At 46.9% G+C, this 23998-nt stretch overlaps 1 protein-coding gene across 1 annotated transcript; it reads right to left on the bottom strand.

Moving 5' to 3' along the window:
• Nucleotides 1-18738: 18738 nt before the first annotated feature.
• LOC138525580 (histone H2A-like) lies at nt 18739-23725 on the bottom strand. The gene is made up of 2 exons (XM_069635625.1): nt 23643-23725; nt 18739-19228 (listed from the first exon to the last, which is right to left on the bottom strand). Exon 2 carries the CDS (start codon nt 19222-19224, stop codon nt 18811-18813), a length of 414 nt encoding a protein of 137 aa, XP_069491726.1. The 5' UTR covers nt 19225-19228; nt 23643-23725; the 3' UTR covers nt 18739-18810.
• Nucleotides 23726-23998: the final 273 nt, after the last annotated feature.

Raw genomic sequence — 23998 nt, 5'->3', positions numbered from 1 at the left:
AAAGCTTCTCTGTGCCTAGCAATGAGAAGGGGTTGACTGCTGAGAACCATATGGGCTATTTTTATTCCACAGGCTTGTTTTTTTTTATTCAGGACCAAATAAAAGAAAATAAAGGTTTTAAACAGAGTGGGCTAGATTTTGCAAGCTTCCAAAAACAAGTTATTCTAGTTGGCAGAGCTAAGACTTCCCCCAAGGAAGGGAGCCACCATAAACTTCCAGGACACGAAAGTGATAACTGCTAGGTTGGAAAACTGTGACTGACCAGGACAAAGAAACTTCACATACTAATCAGACTTCAGTCTGGACAGGGGCCTCTTTCAATAGGAATTCTGGGACATCGAAGTGTGAAGTGGATAAGGGGCAATAAACCTTCAATCTAACTGGATAAACCAATCCTCCCTTTGGGGGAAGTGACAGTTGGTAGCTGAAAAAGAAAAAAATGGTCCAGTGCAGGACAAAGGACTGCCATTTTTGTTCCAAAAACTATTTTATAAATAAACTTTAAAGACTTTTATCTCTGCAGCAAGACTCGCAGTTTAAAAGTGATTGTGTTTAATAATTTGAGCCATTGTAAAAGTCACTGACACCTTCGGAATAGAAATGGCAAAGAATCAGGGATTACAAGGAAAGTATCCATGATGCCAATGCCAATTATTATACTTGCATCCCTTATGATAAACCACACGTGTATAAAGTTATGGAATTTTAGGCCGAATCTTTCATACTCAAAATTACCAAAATGTATAATGTCTCACAGAGTTCAGAGTTGGAGTGGAATGGTCTGCATAAAATATGTAACCTGCTCATGTCATTGGGTAATATGCCACAACTGTACAAATGTGTAAATTCTGTTAGGACTGATTTTTGGCAAAAAGGTCTGTGGAAAGTCTTTTCACCTCATAAAAAGTACAACCCCTAAACTGAGTTACATCCTAGGGCAGGCAGCCAACATTGATTGCCCAATCCAGTTTGTAGAGGCGCGTTTAGCAGACCCTCCCCAGCCATATACTTCAATGATGTCCCTGACAAGACTCTAGACAGACACTATTTCTGAAGTTCCTGCGCTGCGTTCCTGTTCCATTCATCATCCAGATACCAGAACCCACTACAAGGCCAAAGCATTGCTGACCCTACTCTAGGGCCGACTGCATAACCCAAGCAGTGCTGATACCATTCCCAGCAAGGCCTCAATTCTGAAAACCCACTAATCTCCCATTAAAAAGGGGAAAGCTGTGGTACCTTTTGCATCCTAAACCAGCCTGGCTTGCTGTACACTAGCTGCATGCTCACTGCCATCCTGCCATCCATGTGACCTTTAGTATCTAGTGACCAGAATTGCCATTCCAGTCCTTGCCATCCGGTGACCAGAACTGCCCAGCTATTTGCCAGGTGCACTGCCGTGTAGTGACCAGAACCGTGGACGGTCCAAATTCCCAAACTAAAAGTGGACTGAGAGTATAAATCACCACCCCATAGAAATCCATAGTATATCTTGTCTTGCCTTTGTCCTTATCCCACTCTCTAAGCCATCCTATCCTTATAATCTGTAAAACTGTCAGAATTATCTGTGCAACCCTGCCCTTGAATTCTAGTGCTAACGCCATCTCTCTGTTCAATTTTGTCTTGTGTATTCCTATGCCATTAGTCATATTTCGAGTGATCGGACTGGGTCCACCATGGTTGGGCACTAGGGTGAGAGGGTTGAAGTCACGAATCATCCCTGGATCTTACTGTGTCCATCTTTGGTGGTCTAGCCTGAATACTTTAATGTAAAGTAAAACTGTTCTTGTCATAACTGATTTCCTTTCTTATTTCACGGCTTCATTTTACTCAAAGTGCACCTTTTTACATCTTGTATAACTCCTCCAATTTACCAGCTAGAGACTTACTTTCACTTCCAGAATATCCCTGTGATATACCTCTATCCCCCAGCTCCAAATCAGTGTATTTCATCAGTTTTTACTTAAAACAAAACTTGTTTGATACGTTGAGGCAGGAATTGAAAAATGCAACTTTTACACGTGTCATTTTGCTGTAATCTGTTTTAAATTTTCCACTCATTTTTTAACTGTATGCTTTTGGTAATACATTCTTTGTGATTGTTAGTGTCTTTTCATTGTTGCTTTAGTGAGGAATTATATTTGCTTCAAGGTTTTTATTTGTCCATTTCCGAGTATCATTTCATAACAGTTTAAAATCCGTTTTTCTCTCTTATTTATGGAGGGAAGGTCAGATTTGGATTCCGGCCCCTGTTTCTTATTCCCGATTACCTGCTGCTTCTGTTTATCCACTCAGAATTGATTATTTGTGGGTTGAGGGAACATTGCAGGGGGAAATCCTAACTTGGTTGCTATCTTTCCGAAACCAAAAAGTGCTCCTATTCCGCTGTGTATCTGTTCCACTAGAAGGTTAAACCCAGTGCATTGCTCACATTCTCATTGTAATTATCACCCCATTAGTTATTGCTGCCCCATATTAAAGTGTATGATTTCTTTTGAATTTTAAAATAAATAAATATTGCATTTTACCAACCAGCCTGGTTCATTATGTATTTGAAAAGGGGGTGCGATATGAGTGGTGTACCATCCCAAAATTGAATCTGCATCAAATAAGGAGAAAAGCATCTCAATTGTGCGCTACATACTAGGCCGAGACCAAGTTGTGTGTCGCTTGATTGAAATCCTTAAACTTGGGGGCTCGTTAGGCGGGATTTGGGTTTTGGTTGCCACCCTTATACAGCAGACTAACCTGCAAGGTAGTAATACTTTGTGTGGTGGGAGTACTGGGTTACACTGTACAACCTACTCCCCAAAACAAATACTCCAAGTACCAGGCCTGTGTGTAAAACTAAAATCAACCCCAAAATAGACAGAAAAGCAACAGAATACAGGTTACCCTTATGTAAATAAATAAAATAAAGAAAGAACATGTCAAACATGACCGTAGTAGAAATCAATATGGCTAGGGAGCATCTTCTGCACAAGCTATTTGTCAGAGGTGAGTGGCCAGAACAGGATGAAAAAGTCTGGCTACAAGAAATAACACAACAGGTCACCGCCATGAACCTGGATACATGGCAGGACGGTGGCCTATTACACCAAGCTTTGAGTGAATTATATGAGACCCCAAAAATTTAAGACGAGCAAATTAAAATAGTCAAGATCGCGGCCTACATATATCTCCACATGGGAGTGATATGGGAAAAGCAGGAGGAAAATGAAACTCTAGCGCAGGATCAATGAACTATTAAATCAAATTACACAAGAGCCTAGAGTTGGAGGTAGAATCTGGCCATTACATAAAAAAATTAAAAGAAGACTTGGTCCGTCAACAATAGAATAATGTAGACCAAGAGGCCCAATTAGACGCAGTAACACTAGAGTGTCAGGAAAAGGTTGACACTCAACAATTGACCTATAACAGGGTCAACAATTAACCTATAACAGGGTCTGCGCAGAGGAGATAGTTACTCTACAAGATCAGATAGAGAAATTGAAAGTTAATTTTGAGACACCTCCGCTCTCAAACTGAATATGATGAAGAGTGCCAGAAATTCAATACCACCAGGAAACAAAGGGATGACCTGGCTGAACACAGAGGCACCCTAAGTCAGGAGAGGGACGCCCTACACCAGGAAGTAAGCAAATTAAAAATAGAGTTACAGGGAAGTGAGTTAGCCCTCCAGAAACTAAATGGACTCAAAACAGAGTATGGGAATCTACTGGAGCATGCCAGACAGGTAGAAGGTGCTCTGGAAGAGAACACCCAGACCAACGATGCAAAAACTCAGGAGGTGAGTCTCCTGCAACAGAAAATTGTCTAATTATTCCCAAACCATACAGGAAGCGCAGAGAGACAATGATGCCCTCTGTGAAATGAATGATGGGCTCCACAAACAAGTGGCAGTGCAAGAGTGGGTCATAGAGGCCAGTAAAGCTGTGATAGCTGAACAAAAGGCTCAGATCTGTGCTTATTATCAAGAAGCAGGGGCTGAGAAGGAGAAACTAGCGAGGTTAGAGAAAGAGGATGCTAGTTTTAATCCTAACTGGAGGGACCCCAAATGGGTAGAGAGGGACAGGGTAACCCCTGATCATAGTATAAGGACCTCTGTACTACGGGACTCAAACCCATTTAATACTGTGAACAATGCCAACCGGTTCACATGAGCCAGAAACTATGAGGCCGGCAGAATTCAATAGTTAAGCGTGATGGAACTGACAGATCAGCGCCCCCCAGAAATTGATGAACGGGCGTCACTGTATAGATATTCAAACATTAAGGCTGATGTCTCTGACAAGGAAGAATCCTATGAGGGGAGAGTCAGGGAATTAGACCCACAGAAATACTACTTTCCAATAGACCAGTTGGTTCAATTTGATGAAAAACCAAATTAAATGAGGCCCAAAAAGAGCATCCTGAAGACCTCTATCCAATTAGGTTAGTGGGGGGGATACTCTGCCAACCCTGGGAGCAGGGAAGAGTCAGAAGACAACTCTGCTGAGCACCACGGGAGGGGAGAGACTAGGCCCCACCATTCTGCGAGCCCCTCTCAAGCTCTCAGAATCAGGGAGTGCCTAGATCATCATGAGGGGACCTCAAGTAGTAGCGCCTCTGAGTTGGAGGGCGAGTGGACATGGGTGGCAAAGCCAAAGAAGGCAAACAAATGCGAGAGTTATGACAGAAGACCCCATTAGGCAGATTAAAGACATTAGGAGTTTCATAACCCCATACCATAACAATGCAAAATATTCTGTTTGGGAACACTTGGAACTCTATGAGCAGATGATGGACACTTTTCATATGAAAGACAACCAGAACTGCATAGAGTATGTAAAATTGGCCTTCACCCCATAGTACTCCAGCTTCTTTGCCGGACTGGAGGACCAGAACCATTCAAGTTGGTCCACCAACAGGGCGGCCATCTTGAAACACTTTTCCACCCACAGAAACCCCTAAGAGGCTCGCAAAGCGGCCTACAATCTGCAGTGCGGGGAAGATCAGGCCCCATGAGAGTTTGTGCAAGAGCTCAAACACGCCTTTGCACAAACCACTAGGAGGGTGCGCATAGATAGCAGGGAGTTTATAACCACATTCTTTCATGCACTCCCCAAGCATATCATGACCCAGTTGGTGGGGATTTTCATGACAAAAGATCTCTGGACTGGGTCATAGAGCAGGCGACCCACATTTATGAGGTCCAAAAACCTGCAGAAAATAAAGATTTGGCCAAGAACCCCAAACCAACCAACACCCCTTCTGCTGCTAAGGTGGCGAAGGTAAAGGTTGCCCCCATTTTAGACCTAGAGATTGGGGAGCCTAAAACTGTACCTACACAAAATCAGCAAAATCAGAGACCCAGAAGGCCTTCAGGCCAGTCACAAACAGGTGGCAGTCAAGGAGGTAATCCCACTAATGGGACCCCTAACTTCCCTGATTCTATCAGTCCCTGATACAAGGGCACCCCGCCAATCTTGGGGTATGTATGGACTCCCCCATCCCCACAGGGGGATCCAATCAGGTATCGCTCCAGGAGACTTCCCTCCTAACTTCCCCCAGGAGGACAGGAATTACCCAAATGCTGGGTTAAGTTTATTTCCCCAGGTACCCACAAAACCCCAACCTGCAGGACCATCCTCCTTTCATTCCCCGGTTTCAGGAGCCCAGACAACCCAATCCGGGAGATGGGAGGCCAAGGGTGGAGGGTTACCAAAATTCACCAGATCAAGGGTACTAAGGGAGAAGGGATAGTTACCCTTCCCATGATCCACCTAGAGTTGACCAGGGACCCCTGTACCAGCCCGGACAGGTGTCCCAACTGGAGCGCCAGGTCCAAAACCTTACCCAAGATCTGGGTAGCATGTTGAGGGCTCAACAGGACCCCCAGATAAACATGGTGGCTCAGAACCCCACAAACCAAGGGTCTGGTACCACAGAACAATGACAGGGCAAGAACCCTGACAACTCACCGGTTCCCGAGGAGGAGGCATGAGGGGGAAGAGAGGTGTAAAGCCCTAGAGACGGCTTCCTTCCTCACTCGTGAAAAGCCCCTGGATAACCAGGAATGGGAACCAAAATCTCCTGCCCCTGAAAATCTGTCACCAAAGGAACAGAGGGTGGGTAGGAGAAATGAACTCAAAAAGGCCCATTTTGTGGAGGAAGTTAGTGTTCTCTCCGATTTGAAGGGGAAGAATCCTTAGAGGATTCTGGGAAAAAGATCTTCTCCTTCAGGGACGGGAGAACTCCTCCCAAAGAAAAATGGGTCCCAAGAGATTTAAATGAAGACTCGGTGGATGTGGGAACTGAGTCAGAATCGCCCATCATTGAACCCCAGAATGTACATCGAGGAAACCCAATAGTAACAGAGGGATCCCGAACCTCACAAACCAATTCCGTTGACTGCCTTCAAAAGGGGGAGGGGGGCAGCCCAGAATCAGAAAAAGGAGAGCCCGAAACGCCCCAAATATCCGAATGTAAAAATATTCTTTCAGATCCCCAAACTCCCACACAGAATTATGCCCAAACTATCCTTGTGTCGGAGTCAAAAATAAGGAAATTGACCACCCAGCTTGCCCAAAATGCATATTATCTTTGCCCCCTTGAGGAGAAGTAGGGTAGATGTTATGCCCCGGTACAAGTGCAAGAGCAATGTACATTTTCGGCGCTGGTGGACACTGGATCCCAAGCCACTCTGTCAAAAAGGGCCTTTGAGCAGCTAAATTCAGGAAGAGGGGGAGAGATACCAGATCCCTCTCACCCCTCTTCCTGGACAACTCCAGAACTTCGATGGGAATGAAATTCCTGTTGAGGGGACTGTGGATTTGGAAATAAAAATTGGGCGACACAAAGTGAAACACCCGGTCATAGTCGTGACTCCAGAGGTCACACCCTGTCTACTAGGGAATGACATCCAGCGACGGTTGTCCCCCCTAATAGACTGTGCGAACAAGGTCAGCTGGACTCAGAATAACAGGCTAATAACATTGAAACAGTGTCAACCATGTTAGTTTAAATGGCACATGCCACATGGTTGCACAAAAACCTGATCATATGGAGTTTCATTCCCAGAACAATCAAATACCTGGCGTAACAGTAATTGCTGTAGGACAACAAACTGGTGATGGGAACTCTTCTCCATTCCTGAAAATCAACCTTCCCTCCAGTTTTAAGTGGCCTTCCACACTGGAAAGAAATACTTTGAAATTTTATACCAATTCACATTCTGAAAAATCCAATTCTATAGCCAAAAGTGATGAGAAACCAGCTCAAAGTTTAGCTGATATTCAGAAAATTAGAGAACAGTTATTTATCCCTATTCAGTTAAATCAGGGGAAGGAATCTGTTCTCGCCTGAGGGGGCGTGAACAACGGTAAGAGCTTCATCAGCGAACCCACATTCAGGCAGCTCCCAAAATATCCAGCCATTCACAGATTTAAATTGATCGATAAATGGGAAATGTGCCTGGAAACTCCCAATTCCAAACATCTCCTGCTCAAAATGTCTATAGGAAACAAAAGCATAGTACATAATTTTGGGTTGTGCGAGATGTCCCTGCTGCATTCTATTTAGGCAGTGACATTCTCAATCGTTTTGCCATTAACTTGGACTTGATAAATTACAAAGCCTGGTCCCGACTAGTGTGTAATCCCATGGACTTTGATGATTCAGAAAAAGCATTTTGGTCAGCCCAATTGCTGCCGTATGCAGTTAAAGTTCAAATTGGAGAGGTCACCATCCCAGGACAGACCCGACTATTCCCACTTGAATTAAACATTAAAAGAGGACAGAAACTGCAAAATCCTGATGCACACCTACACCTCAATGCCCATCTCCAACAGCAGGGGTTGGGGTTAAACCCAACACCATTGGTCAAGATAGAACACAACACCCGACTCTAGGAGTATCACTCTGTGCGCAGGCACCATAATTGGAATGGCGGTTGATGACAGACATTTTTCCATGGATCTAGGTAATGAACTGGTGGGACCAGTCCCCAATGATTGTTTTGGCTTTGACAATGACTTACAAGACATGATCTTTACCCCGGCAAGGGGGCGGAGTTCCTGGTGTACTCTTCCTGCCCTTATGGTGAGGAAGAGGTGACCTGTGACATTAGGCAGAATTAGGTGATCTTCCAGGTCCACAATGACAGCCTCTCCTACATGAAAGCCTCTGTCCAGGTCAATACTCTAACCAGGGACCTCTCCACCCAGCTGGAGGAGGCTGCTAAAATAGCAAAACCGGAAGTCTTTCCAGGCTTCAGGCAGATGGTTGAAGAGCGGGACAACATAGCTGATGCCTGTGAGACTCCAGAGTAAAAGCAAAAGTTGAAACAGGTTTTCTTAAATTTTCAAGATCTCTTTGCGGTGGACTCATATGACTGGTCGCACCGAAATTCATACAATTCCCACGGACCCTGGAATGACTAGTATTTGTGAAGCAATACCGCTTGCCTCTCGCATCCATGGGGTCCCTGACAGAAATCATCAAAAACCTTGAGTCCTTGGTGTGCCTTCACCTGAAATTGTGTCTCAAAAGGGAAGTTGCACCTCAAACTTACCTTTTTGGATTAAATTACAAGTGTCACATGAACATAGTTAATAATTAGGTGGTGCCCGCCATCCTGGCTTTTTTGTCTATTCCCTTTTGAGACACAATTTCCGGCGAAGGCACACCGCGTACGTTTTAATCAAACAACCATCACTGCTCCTGTTTACCACAAGAGCATCATTCGAAAATATGTCATTTGAAGACATCGAAGGATTAACAAATAAATGTGCAGAAACCAGGGTTTACAACAGAAGAAGCCACGGCCATCTTGGGCTTGATCAGTGAAACAGCCATCGATAAACCCACTAGTCAACCAAAAGATCTAGCTAGAAGAATTAAACAATTGGAATACTTAAGAAAAGAAATAAATTGAAAACTGCATGCCATAACTCTTGGCAGATACTTCAAAAATAAAAGAATTCCGAGAGGCCTAAGGATTCAATTACGTCCAACATTGTGCAAAGAAAGTAAGGAGTTTGTAAGGACGTGGGAGGTGATTTTGAACAAATGTTCTTTAGATTTAATTCTTCTTACCATTCAATAACTATCTAAAAATCTAACCACATTGGATACTGAGATCTCAGAGATAGAAAAAGAACTAGTGGAAAGCTTAGGTAAAGAAGGCTGATTTAATATTGGCAGAACTTAATAATAAACTTGAAAACTACAAAAGAGAATTAGAACAGAAGAAGATTCGAAAATTCAAAAGGGATACATATGATTATTTGAATGAAGAGTTGTACACATGGATGGAGAAGTTTGGGCCGGTGAAGTGGAAGCGGGGGGGGGGATAGGTCAGGAACAGCTCATGTTGTAAAATGTCCACAAAGGCAGTGAGCCCGCTTTAGAATGCTCCAGTGGCAATCCAGGAAAGCATTTGGAGCAAGGCCTTCATAGATCTGTTTTCTATGCTGGAGCTCAGGAAGAGAGAATGGATGAGAGCAAGAGTCAGAACAGGCTCTATATCTTCAGAAGGTATACTGGTAGAAAGTATCCAGGGAATGCGGTGTCTTTAATCACTTATGAGTACATACACAAGCAGTAGAGTGGGGGGGCATAGTTACAGTAGTGAGGAATCTGGCTCAAAATGCAGATGTTACCCAGTATGAATTGGGGAGAGGATGTCTCAAGGTACATTCATAAGGAGTGCCACTAAATCCTTCCAGGGCCAGTCTGGCAAAGAGCAGCCATACCCCAGGGCATACCATAAGACAAATGGCACAGGGGAGGGGCAAACTGCAGGTACACGCACGCTTGCAGCCGGTGTGGCAGGGACCATACAAACTAGTAGCTAAGCAGAGAGCAAACAAAGCAGAAAGGAGGAGGCAACTGGGGTGTTAACAGGGTGGCAACACCAGTCAAGCTGGAGGTTTGGCAGACCCTGCTTAACTCCTATCACAAGGTAGCAGCAGGAACTCGTTACAGGATTTACATTTGATTTTCCGCATATCTTGACGCAGTGCATGCCCATGGGTTTCTCAGTGTCTTCCCACTCAAGCTGTTCCGCTCCCACCTCAAGTGGGCAATCGTGGAGCCAAAGTGGTGCACTACCTGGATGACTATTTGTGGGAAGAGTGTGATGCAGCACCAAGGACATTTTGAGCAGCTGGCAAAGAAGTTGGGGGTCCCCTTGGCAGAGGCTAAGACTGGGCCTAATAGTGCTAACATTTCTGGGATTACAAATAGTTTTAGGTTGCCAAAGGACAGTCAGCCAGTTTCAGAAAGCAGTGGCAACAATGAGGGGGGAAAGGAAATGGGAGATGGCAGAATTTTAGAAGTTGATAGGCCAGCTCAACAACACCGGGTGAGTCATTCCCACAGGTAGAGTCTTTGCAAGGCTGGTGTAAGACTGGACTAACCATCACGACAGACCAGAAGCAGGGGGGTCAAGGCTGACCTGGCCATAAGGGAAGAGTACACAAGGTGCTTTAATAGGATATCAGTTTGAAAAGATGCTCGGCAGTCGAGTGGACAGTTGGAGATTTTTAGATGCCTTCAGGGGCAGGCTTTCCTTAATGGCAGATGGGAGGGAGACAGGGGGGGAGGACACATAGCGTTTTCTCCTGGGGTTATTTTGACGCTGGACAGGCCAGCGAGGTGGCCTGCGCACAGAGCGTCTCCGCCGGGGGTATTTAAGGGTCAGGGAAGGTTCAGGAAGCAGGCAACGGTTGGGGACTTAAGTTTGAGAAGTCCTGTCGCATGCTCCCGAGCCTTCCCTGGTAGTTGGGCATTGGTGGCTAGTGGTAGAGGAGGTGAGGTAGGTTAGTTTGTTTTATTTAAAAGATGTTAGGGGAATTATCATATTATTAAAAAAAATAATAATGTTTCACAGACGGGTACCGTATATAAGGTACCCCCACTTACCATGTTTTTCACTGGTGTTTGTGCGGTGTCCGTTCTTGGGGGTGCACGTTTTCGTTAGGCCTTTTAAATATATATTTTATTAAATAATTGCCATTTTATGCTCCCATGTGTGCTCCCCTCCTTTTAAGTACATCTGTGCAGGGGGTTAAGGACCTTTATCCGTCCTTTTCAATGAGCTCGTGTTATTTGGCTGCGGGCTCCTGCTTTGGTGCACGCTGGTTTTTAGAAAGCATTTCAGTGAAGTTACAAACGCACGTTGGGGGGCAGTGTGTTTTCTGACGTTTATTAGCAGAATTTGGATCTCGGGTTCATAGCTGGTCAAGTGGCACAGCGAGCAGAGTGCTCGCTTTGACATCTGTGCAGAGCCGGCTAATGCAGGATCGAATGGTGGGGCCAAACTCAGCCTTTCATCCTTCCGAGCTCGTTAAATGAGCACCACACAGTGGGTAATAAGCAGCGCTATATAAATGCCAAATTATTATTATTGTGTTTGTTTTTATGTGATGTTTGGCCAGTTTTGTGCCTTACAGGAATGCAGTGGTTGGGGAGTATAAAAATAAAAATGGGGTTAGTAATTTTTATTCAAGAACTATGGGCAATTTAAATTGGGGAATGTTGAGAGTTATTTAACGCTTTCTTTAATATCTTTTTCATTCCATTCTTTTCTTTTTCTTCACAGGGGTCATTTGTCCGCAGTTAGGTGCTGCTCGGGGGTTTAGGGTAGCTATTACTTATATAGGGGCATTATTTAGAACTTGGTCAGATTTTTTAGTGCACAATGGTGGGCCTGGGTGCCAGCAAGAAGGGTTTTGTTGATGCCAGGGCACTTAGGGGGGCCCTGGAGATTATTAGCAGGGCCTCTGAAGCCCAACTGGAGAGGGCGGTGGGGGGGGTTACAGGAGAAGTAGAGGTGGGTGGCGGTAGACCATAGCGCAGAGCAGCGTCAGATGGTGCTCTGGCAGCAGTGGTGGCTTGCACCCCTGCGGCTGGCAGAGGGGAGGCATGGGAATCCAGGGGCAGAAAGTTGAGGAGGGAGATTGATAGGAGAGCTTCTAGGAGGGAATTGCATCTAGGTAAGGAACCCGTTAGGGTTGAGGTTAATAATGAACAGGAGGAGGATGATATGAGGAGTGTCCAAGAAGGGGCAGGACAAGAGAGCCATGTCAGTGGGGGTGTTGGAGCGCAGGGCGGGACATCCAGACAGAGGGGCAAGGGTGGCAAATACCTGAAGAAGAGTACGTGGGAGGAGACAGAGGTCCCCATCATTAAGTGATGTTAGGGAGGGGCGCGGAACGGCCCCACCGGAAAAGTAGGACTGGTAGCGGAGGGCGCTGCTCAGCCCCCAATTGTTCGAGGGGATGAATATGGAGAGGGTTTAGGTATGGCCCCTCCTCGGTCAGCGCGAGGACATCCTAGAGGGCACAGCACAGCCCCTAGCGATAAGGATCACAGGGTGGAGGGGAGCACACCTCGCCCGAGAGAAGAGGACCAGGAAGGGGTTTCTGCAGCCCTGCTGAGAAGACGTCAAAGGAGTGACGGGGGGGACGCCCCGGGCTCACAAGAAAAGGATCCACGCAACCCGAGCATGAGCTCGCATCAGCAATGGTATTTCAGGGGTGATGAAGTTGGGATTGAGGAATATGTGGGGCAGTGGGAGGATGAAGGTTATAGAGCAGTAATGAGAGGAGTTCTAGGTGGGTTTGGGGAGCAAGAGGTCGGGGGAGCAATTGGTTGGGTGAGACGGCGGACAGGTTTTGTCCCTGCAGTAGGAGCCCAGTAAGAAAAGAAATGAGGAGCATTGGAGTAGAGGCCAGACTGCAGACAGGCGATGGCAGGACGGAAAGTGGTGAGCGGGAAAGGGATTGGTCATCTGCATGACAGAGGGGGGATATGAGAACGGGGGCAGGAAATGAAGGGTCTGGTCTGCAAGGGGCAAGGAGAGAGATTGGTGTACAGGCTATTGGAGCCATGGTGAGTGACAAGGGAAATTGCTCGGTGGAGGTATACACAGACAAACTGGTTGAGCCATTGGCGCTCGAGGTACAGGTTTCAAAAGAGAAAGCAGCTGAGGTGAAGGGAAAGGAGAAAAAGCTACCTTACATGGGCATCACAAAACCTTTGGGGGCACACTTGATGGCAGCGGCGAAGGATAAGATTCAGGCAGGGGAATTTGTGGACGTGTTTAAGATGCTTCATAGGGAAGTGAGAGCAAAGGAGGGTTCTAAGGAAGAGGAGAGAGTTGGCCTCTCGCCCAAGAGTACCGGTAACAATTGAAAATTGGACGTCAGCGTTTATTTATGCAAGTGTATATTGTGAGAAATTTCTGGAGCGGTGCGTGGCTCTGTTAAAATATATGGATGTGATCAGGAAGGCATTTACAAGTGTCGGAGGTTTTGCGTGGGTGCGTGATGAGGAATTCAGAGCAAGAATGGCTGAGGACAGTCAGGCGGTTTGGGGGGAGATAGACATGGATTTATGGCTGCAATGGATGGTGCCAACAAGGCCTGCCCGACTGCACACAGCAAGTGGGCTGCCTGTGACTTTCCGGCCCTTTCTTGGTCGCCCCGCCCAGGAGGGGGGAGGAGGCAGAGGGCAGTCCTCAGCAGCGTGTTGGGCATTTAACAAGGACGGCTGCACAAGGAATTTCTGTAGGTTCAGACATGAATGTAGCAAATGTGCAGGGGAAACACTCTCACTCAGTGTTTCCAACAAGGAGGCAGAGGGAGGGGGAAGAGGAGCCGGCAGAGGGGTTGTGGGAAAAGGCTTTTACTCCAGTTAAGTTGGATGTGGTGGAGAAGTGGTTGGATTTTTATCCTGATAGGGAAGGGGCTAAGATTTTGAGTGAGGGTTTTTGTCATGGTTTCAGGCTGGGTCATCAGGGACCAAGGGTGCGCCGGCAGGCAGAAAATTTGAAGTCAGCCAAAGAAAATGTGCAGGTGGTAAGACAAAAGTTGGGCAAGTAAATAGCAGCAAGAATTATAGTAGGGCCATTTGATGATCTGCCGGGTGATTTAGTGATATCTCTGCTCGGTGTTGTGCCTAAGAAAGCCCCTGGGGAATTCAGATTGATGCACCATTTGTCATGCCCCGAGGGCATGTCAATTGCCCCTGAGGAATGCGGGGTTGTATATGCAAGTGTGGACCAGGCAGTGGATTTGGTGACGAATGCAGAGTATGGGGCCTTCATGGCCAAGTGTGACAGTAAGGCGGCTTTCAGGTTGTTGCCAGTGCACCCGGAGGATTTTTGGCTGTTGGGTCTGCAATTCGAGGACAGGATATACATCAACAAAGCTTTGCCAATGGGGTGTGCAATTTCTTGCACCTTGTTTGAGTGTTTCAGTTCCTTCCTACAGTGGGTTTTTTCATACGGTTCCGGTTGTCAAAGTGTGCTGCATTACCTAGATTTTCTGTTTATCAGCGGGGCGGAAGGAGAAAGTGCGCAGAGATGCTAACGTTGTTCCAAGATTTGATGGGGGATCTGGGTGTGCCTCTAGCGGAAGACAAAACAGAAGGGCCTGCAGTCGGGTTGACATTTCTAAGGATTGAACTGGATTCAGTAGCGATGACCTCACGCTTACCGCACGACAAAGTGAGCAAATCGGTAGGATTGCTGGAGTAAGTGGCGGGGGCCAAGAAATTTATGCTAGTGGAAATGCAGAGTTTGGTGGGGCATTTGAATTTTGCATGCAAGGTGGTGGCCCCAGGGCAGACTTTTTGCAGAACCATGGCGCGGTCTATGGCAGGAGCAAAGTACCCACATCATCGGATAAGAGTATCAGTTGCAGTGCTGGAAGATTGTAGAATCTGGCTGCGTTTTTTGGAGAGCTTTAATGGAGTGTCCATGTGGTTGCAGGGAGATCCGGTGTCTTGGGAAGTTCAGATTATTTCAGATGCAGGAGGTTTTGGAGTGTTTGGGAGAGGAAAATGGTGCGCGGAGAAGTGGCCATCGCTTTGGTTGAAGGAGGAAGGAGCATTGCATTCCTGGAATTCTTTCCTTTGTTGGTTGCATTGGAGTTGTGGGGGAAGGATTTGGAAAACAAGTGAATTTCAACATTGACAATGAATGTGTGGTTCATGTAGTGAATCAGCAGTCAGCAAAGGAGAGTGTGGCGAGGTTGATGAGTTTGTTCTGCTTTGCATGAAATGGAATGTGGTGTTCAAAGCAACTCATGTGCCAGGGAAGGATAATGACATTGCTGATGCATTCTCTCTTTTCAATGGCAGAGATTCCGTGGATTGGCTCCAGAGGCGGATCAGCAGATACCAGAGGAGCTGTGGAAAATATGAGGCTGAGCGCTTGCAATGGTGGAGGGTTCCCTTGCTCCGGCATCTAAAGAGGCATACAGGAGGGCTTAGGAGGATTTTATAGGAGGGGGAGCTTGTAGTTGGAAAGGTGTGGGGGGTGGGGGGGAACGCAGAAGAAAGGAGAAGGGACGAATTTCCTCTTGAAATGTGTTGATAGGGGGTAGTCTAGGTCAACTATAACTGGGAAACTGGCAGGGATTGCTTTCTATGGGAAGTGGTTTTGGGGTTTTCAGCCGAGCAGTGGAAAAATGGCAAACAGGATGTTGGAAGGATGGGCAAAGGAAAGCAAGAGGGAAAAAGATAAGGAGACCGGTATCAGAGGAATTGTTACCCAGGTTGTGTCGGGGGGGGGGAGAAATGGGGTAGGTGGGCTGCAATGGGAGGATGTCCAGTTTACAGAGTTAGGTTTGGACATGAAGATCAGGAGATCTAAGACGGATCAAAAAGGAAAGGGCTCTTGGGTTTTACTGGGTCGAGGGAGTAAGGAGTTATTCCCGGTTCAGACAGGTTTGATTTGGAAGCAGCGTTGTGGGGGTAGGACAGGGTTGGTTTTCCAGCATGAGAAGGTGGAGCCACTATCAGCGCAGCAAGTGCTGGGAGTACTACGAAAAGCTCTGGTAGCAGTGGGGGGAAAAGGCAGAGGAGTTTGGAACTTATTAATTTAGGATGGGGCAGCATCTGAAGGTTGTAGGATGGGTTATTCAGAGTAGAAGGTGAAACGTCTGGGGCGTTGGAAGTCAGGGAGATACAAAGGTTATGTCAGGGATTTGGACAAAGGGGATGTTTGATGGAGTTTTCAAAAGTTAGCAGGAAAGTTGCATTTCGTATTTTGTTGATCTGTAAGTGATGTTGTACTTTCTTTTTCAGATGCTGCTCGGAAGCAGGGGCAGATTGCACAAATTTGAATCGTGGGGCACTCTATTGTTAAGTGGGAGGGGAAAGAAGCTGAGTTTTTGGCACACAATTGGGTTCCAGCTATAAAGATGTGTTGGTAAGATTGTCCGGTTTACGAGGTCTTCGCTGGGATCAGTTACTTCCTATGTTGGCAGGGTTCAGGGAATGCTTCGGGTCTCCAGATGGAGTGATTATTCATGCTGGGGAAAATGACCCGGTAAGAGGTACGGGAGAGGCTCTTTTGAGGAAAATGAAGAGATTTGTTATGGGTACGAGAAATGTGGTCTCAAGCATCAGTAGTTTGGACTAAGTTGTTGCCGTGGAGAGTTTGGAGGGGAGCGAGAAGTGAGGGAGCGATAGAGCGTGCAAGGAAGGGGATAAACAGATGGTAAAAATTGTGCCTCGTGGTGGTACAGGTTTTGGATCACAAGGAAATAGTTTATGAAGGGCTCATGATATTTAGAGAGGATGGTGTCCACTTGTTGGAGTTCGGGAATAGTTATTATCTGGCGGATTTGAGCTTGTTGGTGGGAGACATGTTAAGGAGTTGGAAGTAAGGAGAACTGGTAGGGGTGGGGCAGAAAGAACACCTCAGTGGAGGCATTTTCTGGTGACGGGGGCATGGCCCCTTTAGATGTGGGGGGAGGGAAGCACAATGGGGTAATGGTGCGGGAAAGGATGGGGGTGGTGCTGTTTGCACAAACGGGCTACCCCGGGGGAACAGGTATTGAGCCTGAAGGGGCAAGGCCCGGGGAGAAAATGGGACGCCTTGAGAAGTGGTAAGAAAATGGTGGGAACCAAAGGGATGAAGTGGATTTATTTATTTGTTGGGGAAATGAAAGTATTAATTGATTTGTATAAAACAGTTAGTTTGAAAGGCCAGGGAGCCAGGTAAGCGGTTATTTGTAAGCTTTGACCCGTCACATTAAAGCGACCTTTTCCAACGAGTCTGGATTTTTGTGCAGTAAGTCAAAAAGGTGCCTGGGCTCTTGCCTAGGGCATTGGAAAGAAGCATAGCCGACTGAGAACAATTGCTGCGAGTTTGCAAATTTGGAAAGAAATTATTGCAATAATGCTTTGGTGAGAAAGTCAGGCAGTGGTTAAGTGGCTCGGCTCAGTGCTTGCCTTGCCCAGATTTCTAACTGGTTTACAGTCCAACCAGAAGTTAAATATTGTCATCTACCAGTTTTAACATTGCCAATGCTCTCTGGTTTAGTGTCAGAACTTCCGTGAGCTGGCCCAACGCGCAGACAAAACTTCCCGGACTGGCTTTGGTGGTGGGAGGGTTTAGCAAAAAAACTGCAGGTACGTTGACGGATTACTTAGCAAAATGACAACTTTGTAGCGTGGGTCAGCAGGCTCAATTTGGGGAGGGGAAGAAGCCTAGCACAGGCAGCTACATGCCTAGTAGCAGTGGCCTTCACCAGGCTAAGTGGAGGCAGGGACCCCAACCAAGCCTCCAACAATAAAAAGCAGCCGTTACCCAATTTGGAGAACTGATGAAAATGACATTACATTTGGTCTGCTCGGGAGCATATGAGAGACTGATGTTCAAGGCAGTATTCTTGTTGTCTTCCTTTGGGGCCTTCAGAGAAAGCGATCTGGTCACAGCCAGCAATTAAACAGACTGCATATGGGGCCTGTTGGTAGCAGATGCTGTGGTAGGGTTAGGTCAAAAAAATGGACCAGGAGGGTAGAGGTCAGTGAGTGCGACTACAATGCATCGCAGCCAAGGGGTGCTGCCCCTTGCGCAAGGTTTTCCTGGGGTGCAGGCTCAAGGGGACCAGACGCCTCCTGGTGCAGGAGGATGGCTTTTCCACAATCAATTACATGCAGTAATAGAAAGGGTCTTGATCAGGGTAGAGAAAAACATTTGAACACTCGTTCAGAATTGTGGCTGCTACTAAGGTAGCAGGGACATCAAGGCATTGTGTAGATGAGTTGCTAGCCACAGGTCTTTCGTTGCAGCTCCGGATAGAAGCTTGGGGGCTACAACCAAAGGCCAACTAGCCCCAAGGCACAGCAGTCGCAAAGCCCCAGATCTTTTCCAGACCTAGCACCCCTGGTATTGTGCAATGTGATGGGGGAAATCGGCAGGGGTGTACTCAAACTCCCCTTTGACAAATGAACTTGACAGGAAGGTGGCATGGGTGATCAGGCATTCCTATGTGACCAGGGCAAGAGGACAGGCCAACTTCATGGAAAAGCAAGTTCCAGGGGACACGATTCATCCCAAACTGGAGGCTCATGGAGCGAGACCTAGATTATGGACTGAAAGGATACAAAGAGGAAGAGTAGCAAGTAAACAGTTAAAGCGTGTGATAGCTTGCAAACCTATGAAAAAAAAGTTGCAGCCATTGATTTTTCCACAAATGTGAGTCTGAATTTGTAAAAAGTGTGCAGGATGGTGGGCTGCAAAGCAGGGATGCGGCAGCTATGTGGAAATATTTGAACCCGTTGGGGCAAGAGGCCATGACGGTAGGTGGGCCACCCAGTGCCTGGCTGCCTAGGTTATAGATTCTTTACAGGCAAAATATCACCTACTGAATTTGTGTACGAGCATAAACAACAGTTAAAGCTTGATTTTCCCACAATCTTGCCAACAAAGAGTCAGCCGATCCCTGCACCAACATCTAAAACAATTTTATTAAATTAACTCTAAAAGTGAACAAGTACATTACAGACAGTTTAGGCAAGCCACTAAAACTCCTGTGACAGGACATCTTTCCCGTCTTCTGCAGCCCCCTTTAAAGTCCTCTTGGGCAGGAGCTGGGCCTGTATATTGGGCAATACGCCACCTTGAGCGATGGTCACTCCAGAGAAGAGTTTATTCAGTTCCTCATCATTCCTGACCGCCAGCTGCAGATGCCTTGGCACAATGCGGGCTTTCTTGTTGTCACGGGCAGCATTTCCTGCCAGCTCAAGCACTTCTGCAGTCAGGTATTCCAGCACAGCCGCCAGGTAAACTGATGCACCAGAGCCAATCCTATCCGTATAGTGCCCCTTCTTCAGGAGCCGATGGATGCGCCCAACTGGAAACTGCAATCCAGCTCTGGAAGACCTGGTCTTCTGGCCCACTTTACCCTTGACAGCCTTCTTGCCTCGTCCAGACATTATGCTAAAAGACAAAGTTGAAATTGCTGTTAAGGATCATAGTCAGCAAGCAGTCCCATTTCTTACATTTTTGTTGCTCCCTCCTGCCCAGCGGTGGTGATAATATCTGGTTCAAGACTGGGCCAGATTCACAATGGTGCAATCCCATAGGAAAGCTACTCTGAAACAGGCCCTAGGTGTCCATTCCATGTACAAAAATACTTTCCCAAAGAAAACGGATAAATGCTAGGCAAAAGGTGCGGGGAGGGAGAAGTGAAGGAGTGGTGGGAGAAACTAAGGGAAGCTGCACATCAAGGCAAGGATTTGAATGGCTCTGCATGTCCAACAGCAAATCTGGGTATGCACTAGTAATTATGGTAACTCCACCAACCATGCCCGCATCAAGATTTGTACACATTAAAATTATAGGAAACCTGAGCAACTCATTCAGCAATTGGCAGGTGGTACAGTAATGTTTGTTGGCAAAGAAACCAGTTAAGCAGGCCAGACAGGCTCTTGACAACCACTGTGGCGAGGATGGAACAGTACATGGGTGAATCTTTTGTAACGTCTCCATTTTGAACGTCCTGGACCACATACTGTTTCTATGATCAACCTGAAACGTATCCCCTGGCTTGAGCACCAGAAAAATCCTAGATTAAGATCGCTGCACCGGTTGGTCTTTGGGCATGTCAACAATCAAGTACCTAAAGTGTAAAAACATGGCCCGCTTCCTGCAGGAATCTAGTGTCAGGGTGGTCCAGAGTATCTGCAGTTTGTCAGCCCGCAAGACAGTGACTGAAGTGAGCTGGAACGGTCTCCACTACTTCTTGTCACCATTCTATATAGAGGATTTGTCCATTCATGTGCCTGTTCAAGTGTAAAGTTGTAATAGGAGCCTTAGTTACTAGTCACTTATTATTGCAATGCCCGGCTTCAATACCTTATCACATGCTGCACTACCTACTCTCCCTTGCTGGGACCACAGTTCCACTGCCCGAAGACCCTATGAACTCTGACCTCCAAGGCATCCTTAAGTGATTTCTTGCCTTCAAAACAGGTGCTTTAGGGCCACAGCTTTTCTTTGGAGTCCTCCCAACTGTCAATCTTTCGCATTGCTGTCTGGTGATTGGGTTGTGCACCCAAAGCCAAAAGCCATTGCAGTTTCTCACCCAATCATAAAAAGGTGAGACAGGAGCTCAACCAGTCTCTGCATTGCCAGCAGGACTTGTCCACAATCAGAGGGACTGTTGCAGCTACCTGAAAACTCCCAACCCTGTGTCCACGCATACGATGCATAGGTGTTGGCATTCAGTGCTAGGGATCCCCATAGGAATCAGCATACTTTACTTCTGGCGCTTCCGCAGGCATGGCTGATGTGCCAGAATCTCATCTACAGCCACTGAAGCCAACAATCAGAATTCAGTGGGTTATAGTTTTACCATAAACCGAGGCAAGCCAATATGCTCCAGGTCAGACCAGTCGCAGAATCTAGTCCCATAGGGACACGACAGCATATGCTTATATTGCCAGATCTAAGGGTTCAAGGGCTGCCCCACCAACTCCTATTCCTTGAAGCCCATAGTTTCATATATTAGCCAAAACCATCTTGACCTCTTTCCTGTCAAGGTACTCCAGCCCCCCGCCCCCCTCACCTCCACGCTGCCCATGGCTTCTTCATAACCGTCAGAGGGATCAGATGAGGCTGTGGAAGAGGATTCTGCAGGTGAAGAGGGAGTAGAAGGCAGGGAGATGTTCCACAAGTACAGCTCTAAATCATTGCTTTTCATTGTGCATTTACCCGTTGCTGCCACCTTCCAGCACACTACTCGTTACCAAGCAACTCATGGACCATTATATCCCTTGCCCAGTCTCCTGGGTGTACGGAATCTCCTGGGAGCAAAGGTTCCAGGAGCAAACCTGAGAGCCAGACTGAATGCCCTGCAGCAGGCTACTCTAATCATCCCAGAGGTGTGTGGACTGCTTTGGGCAACTGCTTTAGCAGGCACCCGTTGGGCCCAGGTGTCCCCCAAAACCCCAACCCCTCCTTAGGCAAAGGAGACTGCCACATCCAAGCAACCGATGTAGAGGGGCAGCGATGCATTATCATGTTAATGGGTTATTCTTAGTTGCTGTTGCGGTGGAAACAATAAAAGTTGTGAAGGTTAGTAGGTGAACGGACGTTCGAGGGGTCCGTTTTAGTAGTTATGTACGTTAGCAAACCATGAAGAAAAAAAAACTGATTCATATCTAAATATTTAGAAGAGTGAGTATTATTTTTGTGTGACAATCTAACCATAATATACCCAGGCAGATTTTGATTTTAGTTTGAAAAATAATTAGCTTGAAAGGTTCCCCCCCCCAACTCCACCTTAGGTAATTGGCATCCAGATTCCAATTTCAGAGACAACCTTGCATATCCTCCATGTTTGATGGACATCCCATTAATTGACCTCTCCTATTCCATCATCTTTTAGTTGGATATTTGTAAGGTTCTTATACAACAAATCGGGGAGAGGGTGGGGGGGACAGAGGCAAAAGATAGCAGTCCTAGTGAATTTCATATTGCGAAAGTGCAAGCGGTAAGTGCCGGTTTGCGTGAAGTGCTGGGAAGGGGAGAGCAGAGCAAGAGGAAAGAGTGCAAACAAAGGGGTGAGAAGAGGACCACAGGGCTAGGCAAGTGCACAGATTGCATGGGGGGCCTGGTGCCCTGTAGAACGCAAAGGGAAACCAGGCAGCCAGTCACTGTGGCAGAAAAGGGTATTAGCAGGAGAGGGAAAGGAGACGAACAAGAAAAGAGGGAGATCCAGCTCAAGCTGGAGCGGGGCAGGAAAACCATTCGAGAGGTAAGCTGTCAAGGAGAGAGCTACCCCCTCACTCTGCTTAGAGAAGCATCTAATCAGCAGAGGGTTGGAGCTAGAAGATCAAAGGGCTCAAGCAGGGAGTTATTTAGGGAGAGAGTTGGAAGTAGCAGGGTCCCAGAATGCCTTGTGTATGATGTAGAGGGTCTTGAACTTGATCCCATCAGGAAATAGGAGCTAGTGGAGAGATACCTCAGTCCTAGCCTGGATTACTTATTGGGGGCAAAGGAAGAGGCTGTTGCAGTAGCCCAGACAGAGACACAGAGACAGCAGCCAGAGTGTAAGGGAGCTGTGGTCCCAGTGAGAAGGAGCTCAGTCTTGCTGCCATTAAGCAGAGATCGACAGCACACCATGCATGACTAGCAGTCAGAGATGAGAGGAGTGAAGCTTGAAGGAGACCTGTGTGTCCTCTGCATAACACTGGAAGTGAGGAGAGAAGATTGGATGGGTAGGGTGCATGTTGAAGAGCCACAGCAAGATAAGAGCCTTGAGGGACACCATAGGTGGGGAATTGGGGGAGAAAAATGGTCCAATTGAACCCAGGAAGGTCAAAGAGTGGAAAACCAGTCCAATGAAGCCAATGGTGTCACAGACCATTGGTCAGGGTGGCACAATTTCTGTAAAGGCAGAGGAAAGATAAGTCACAGGTGTTCAAGAGAGAAGTGTCCATGCCTCTGGCTGATCTGAAGCCAGACTGGTGGTCATGGAGACAGCCAACAGATTCAGTGTACAGCAGCCCATTGCTTCAACCATAGGGAAATGGACCTGTGCTGCACAAACGTAGCCTGCACACAATTGTAAACTGGACATAGGCACGAATGCCCACTTTTTATTTGTATGATGCTAAAACAGCTCTCAAATCATGTTTTTTTTTAAGTCTTGGATCCGTCATTGCTGCACAGATTATAACCAGGCCCTCATGGAACAGACTACGATCTGCTAGGAGACAAAAAGTAGAGTCTGGAATATTTTACACATCGTGGGGCCACTTGAGATTCTGCTCAGAGTTGGGCAACTTTCAGAAAGCCAACCCACACTGAAGAGCCCGTGGGATGTCTCAAACGTGTAGTGTGTTCAGTAGGGCACATGTAATAAACCCAAAAACACAAACCTCAACAGGTTGGTCCCAAGGGCAATAAGGCTGGGCATTGTAACAGCCTGCCGAAACCCCCCCACCCGACTGATAACAAGGAAGGGGTTTATAAATGAAACTACAAACCTCATGGTTAACAATATGAATACCTCCGACTACACCCCAATTACAGTTAAGGGATTGACACCACTGCATGTATGGCGGATAACTCAGTCTGGTCCATCTAGTCACTCCACCATTTTCTAACAAAACTACTCCATGCAGACTTTGATAAACCAAAAGGGCTAGTTTATTTATGTATTGTAGGCCCTAAAGGCACACACTAAGCAAACCACTGCAAAGTAAAACGAGCACCTAGACCTGTATCTCCCAAAGCACTGACTGGCTCCTACAACTACAAACCGTATTACGAGAAAAAAAATCCTTAATGCTCGCAACAGGGTGGCAAATTCAATCGTGCAGGAGAAGAAAGGCCCAACATGTACCTTTACCGTTTACCGCTCAGTGCAATGACTACGCAGAAACTCTCGACAGCAAAAGCCTGAAACTAACTACAGATTTGCAAGCGGCTCCTCTTAAATCCTCATCCGGGGCGTCACCGAATACACCGCCCCTCCATCCCCGTCAATAATTATCTTCACCTGAGGTTACTTCACGAGCCATTTCCACGCCCGCTCTCTCTCGACAGAGGTTCCTGACATTGCGAAGCAAAGGGAACAGGAACCGACAGTGGGCGGCTTGACCCGCGCGGGCTCAAGTCGAGGGTACACGGGGGGACGGAGTCCACCCACTTTTTTCAGAGGGTGGACTCAGTCCCCCCCCCAGATAAAATTAGACACAA

This window comes from Ambystoma mexicanum, chromosome 7p (genome assembly GCF_040938575.1).
Source record: "Ambystoma mexicanum isolate Mex_15411 chromosome 7p, UKY_AmexF1_1, whole genome shotgun sequence".
In the NCBI taxonomy this organism is placed as follows: Eukaryota; Metazoa; Chordata; class Amphibia; order Caudata; family Ambystomatidae; genus Ambystoma; species Ambystoma mexicanum.
Note: the sequence above shows the minus strand (reverse complement) of the source record. Positions and strands in the feature narration are given on the sequence as shown.

Bases quoted from the DNA above. Each gene is read 5' to 3' on its own strand.
- LOC138525580 (XM_069635625.1), bottom strand. From the start codon at position 19,224: ATGTCTGGACGAGGCAAGAAGGCTGTCAAGGGTAAAGTGGGCCAGAAG.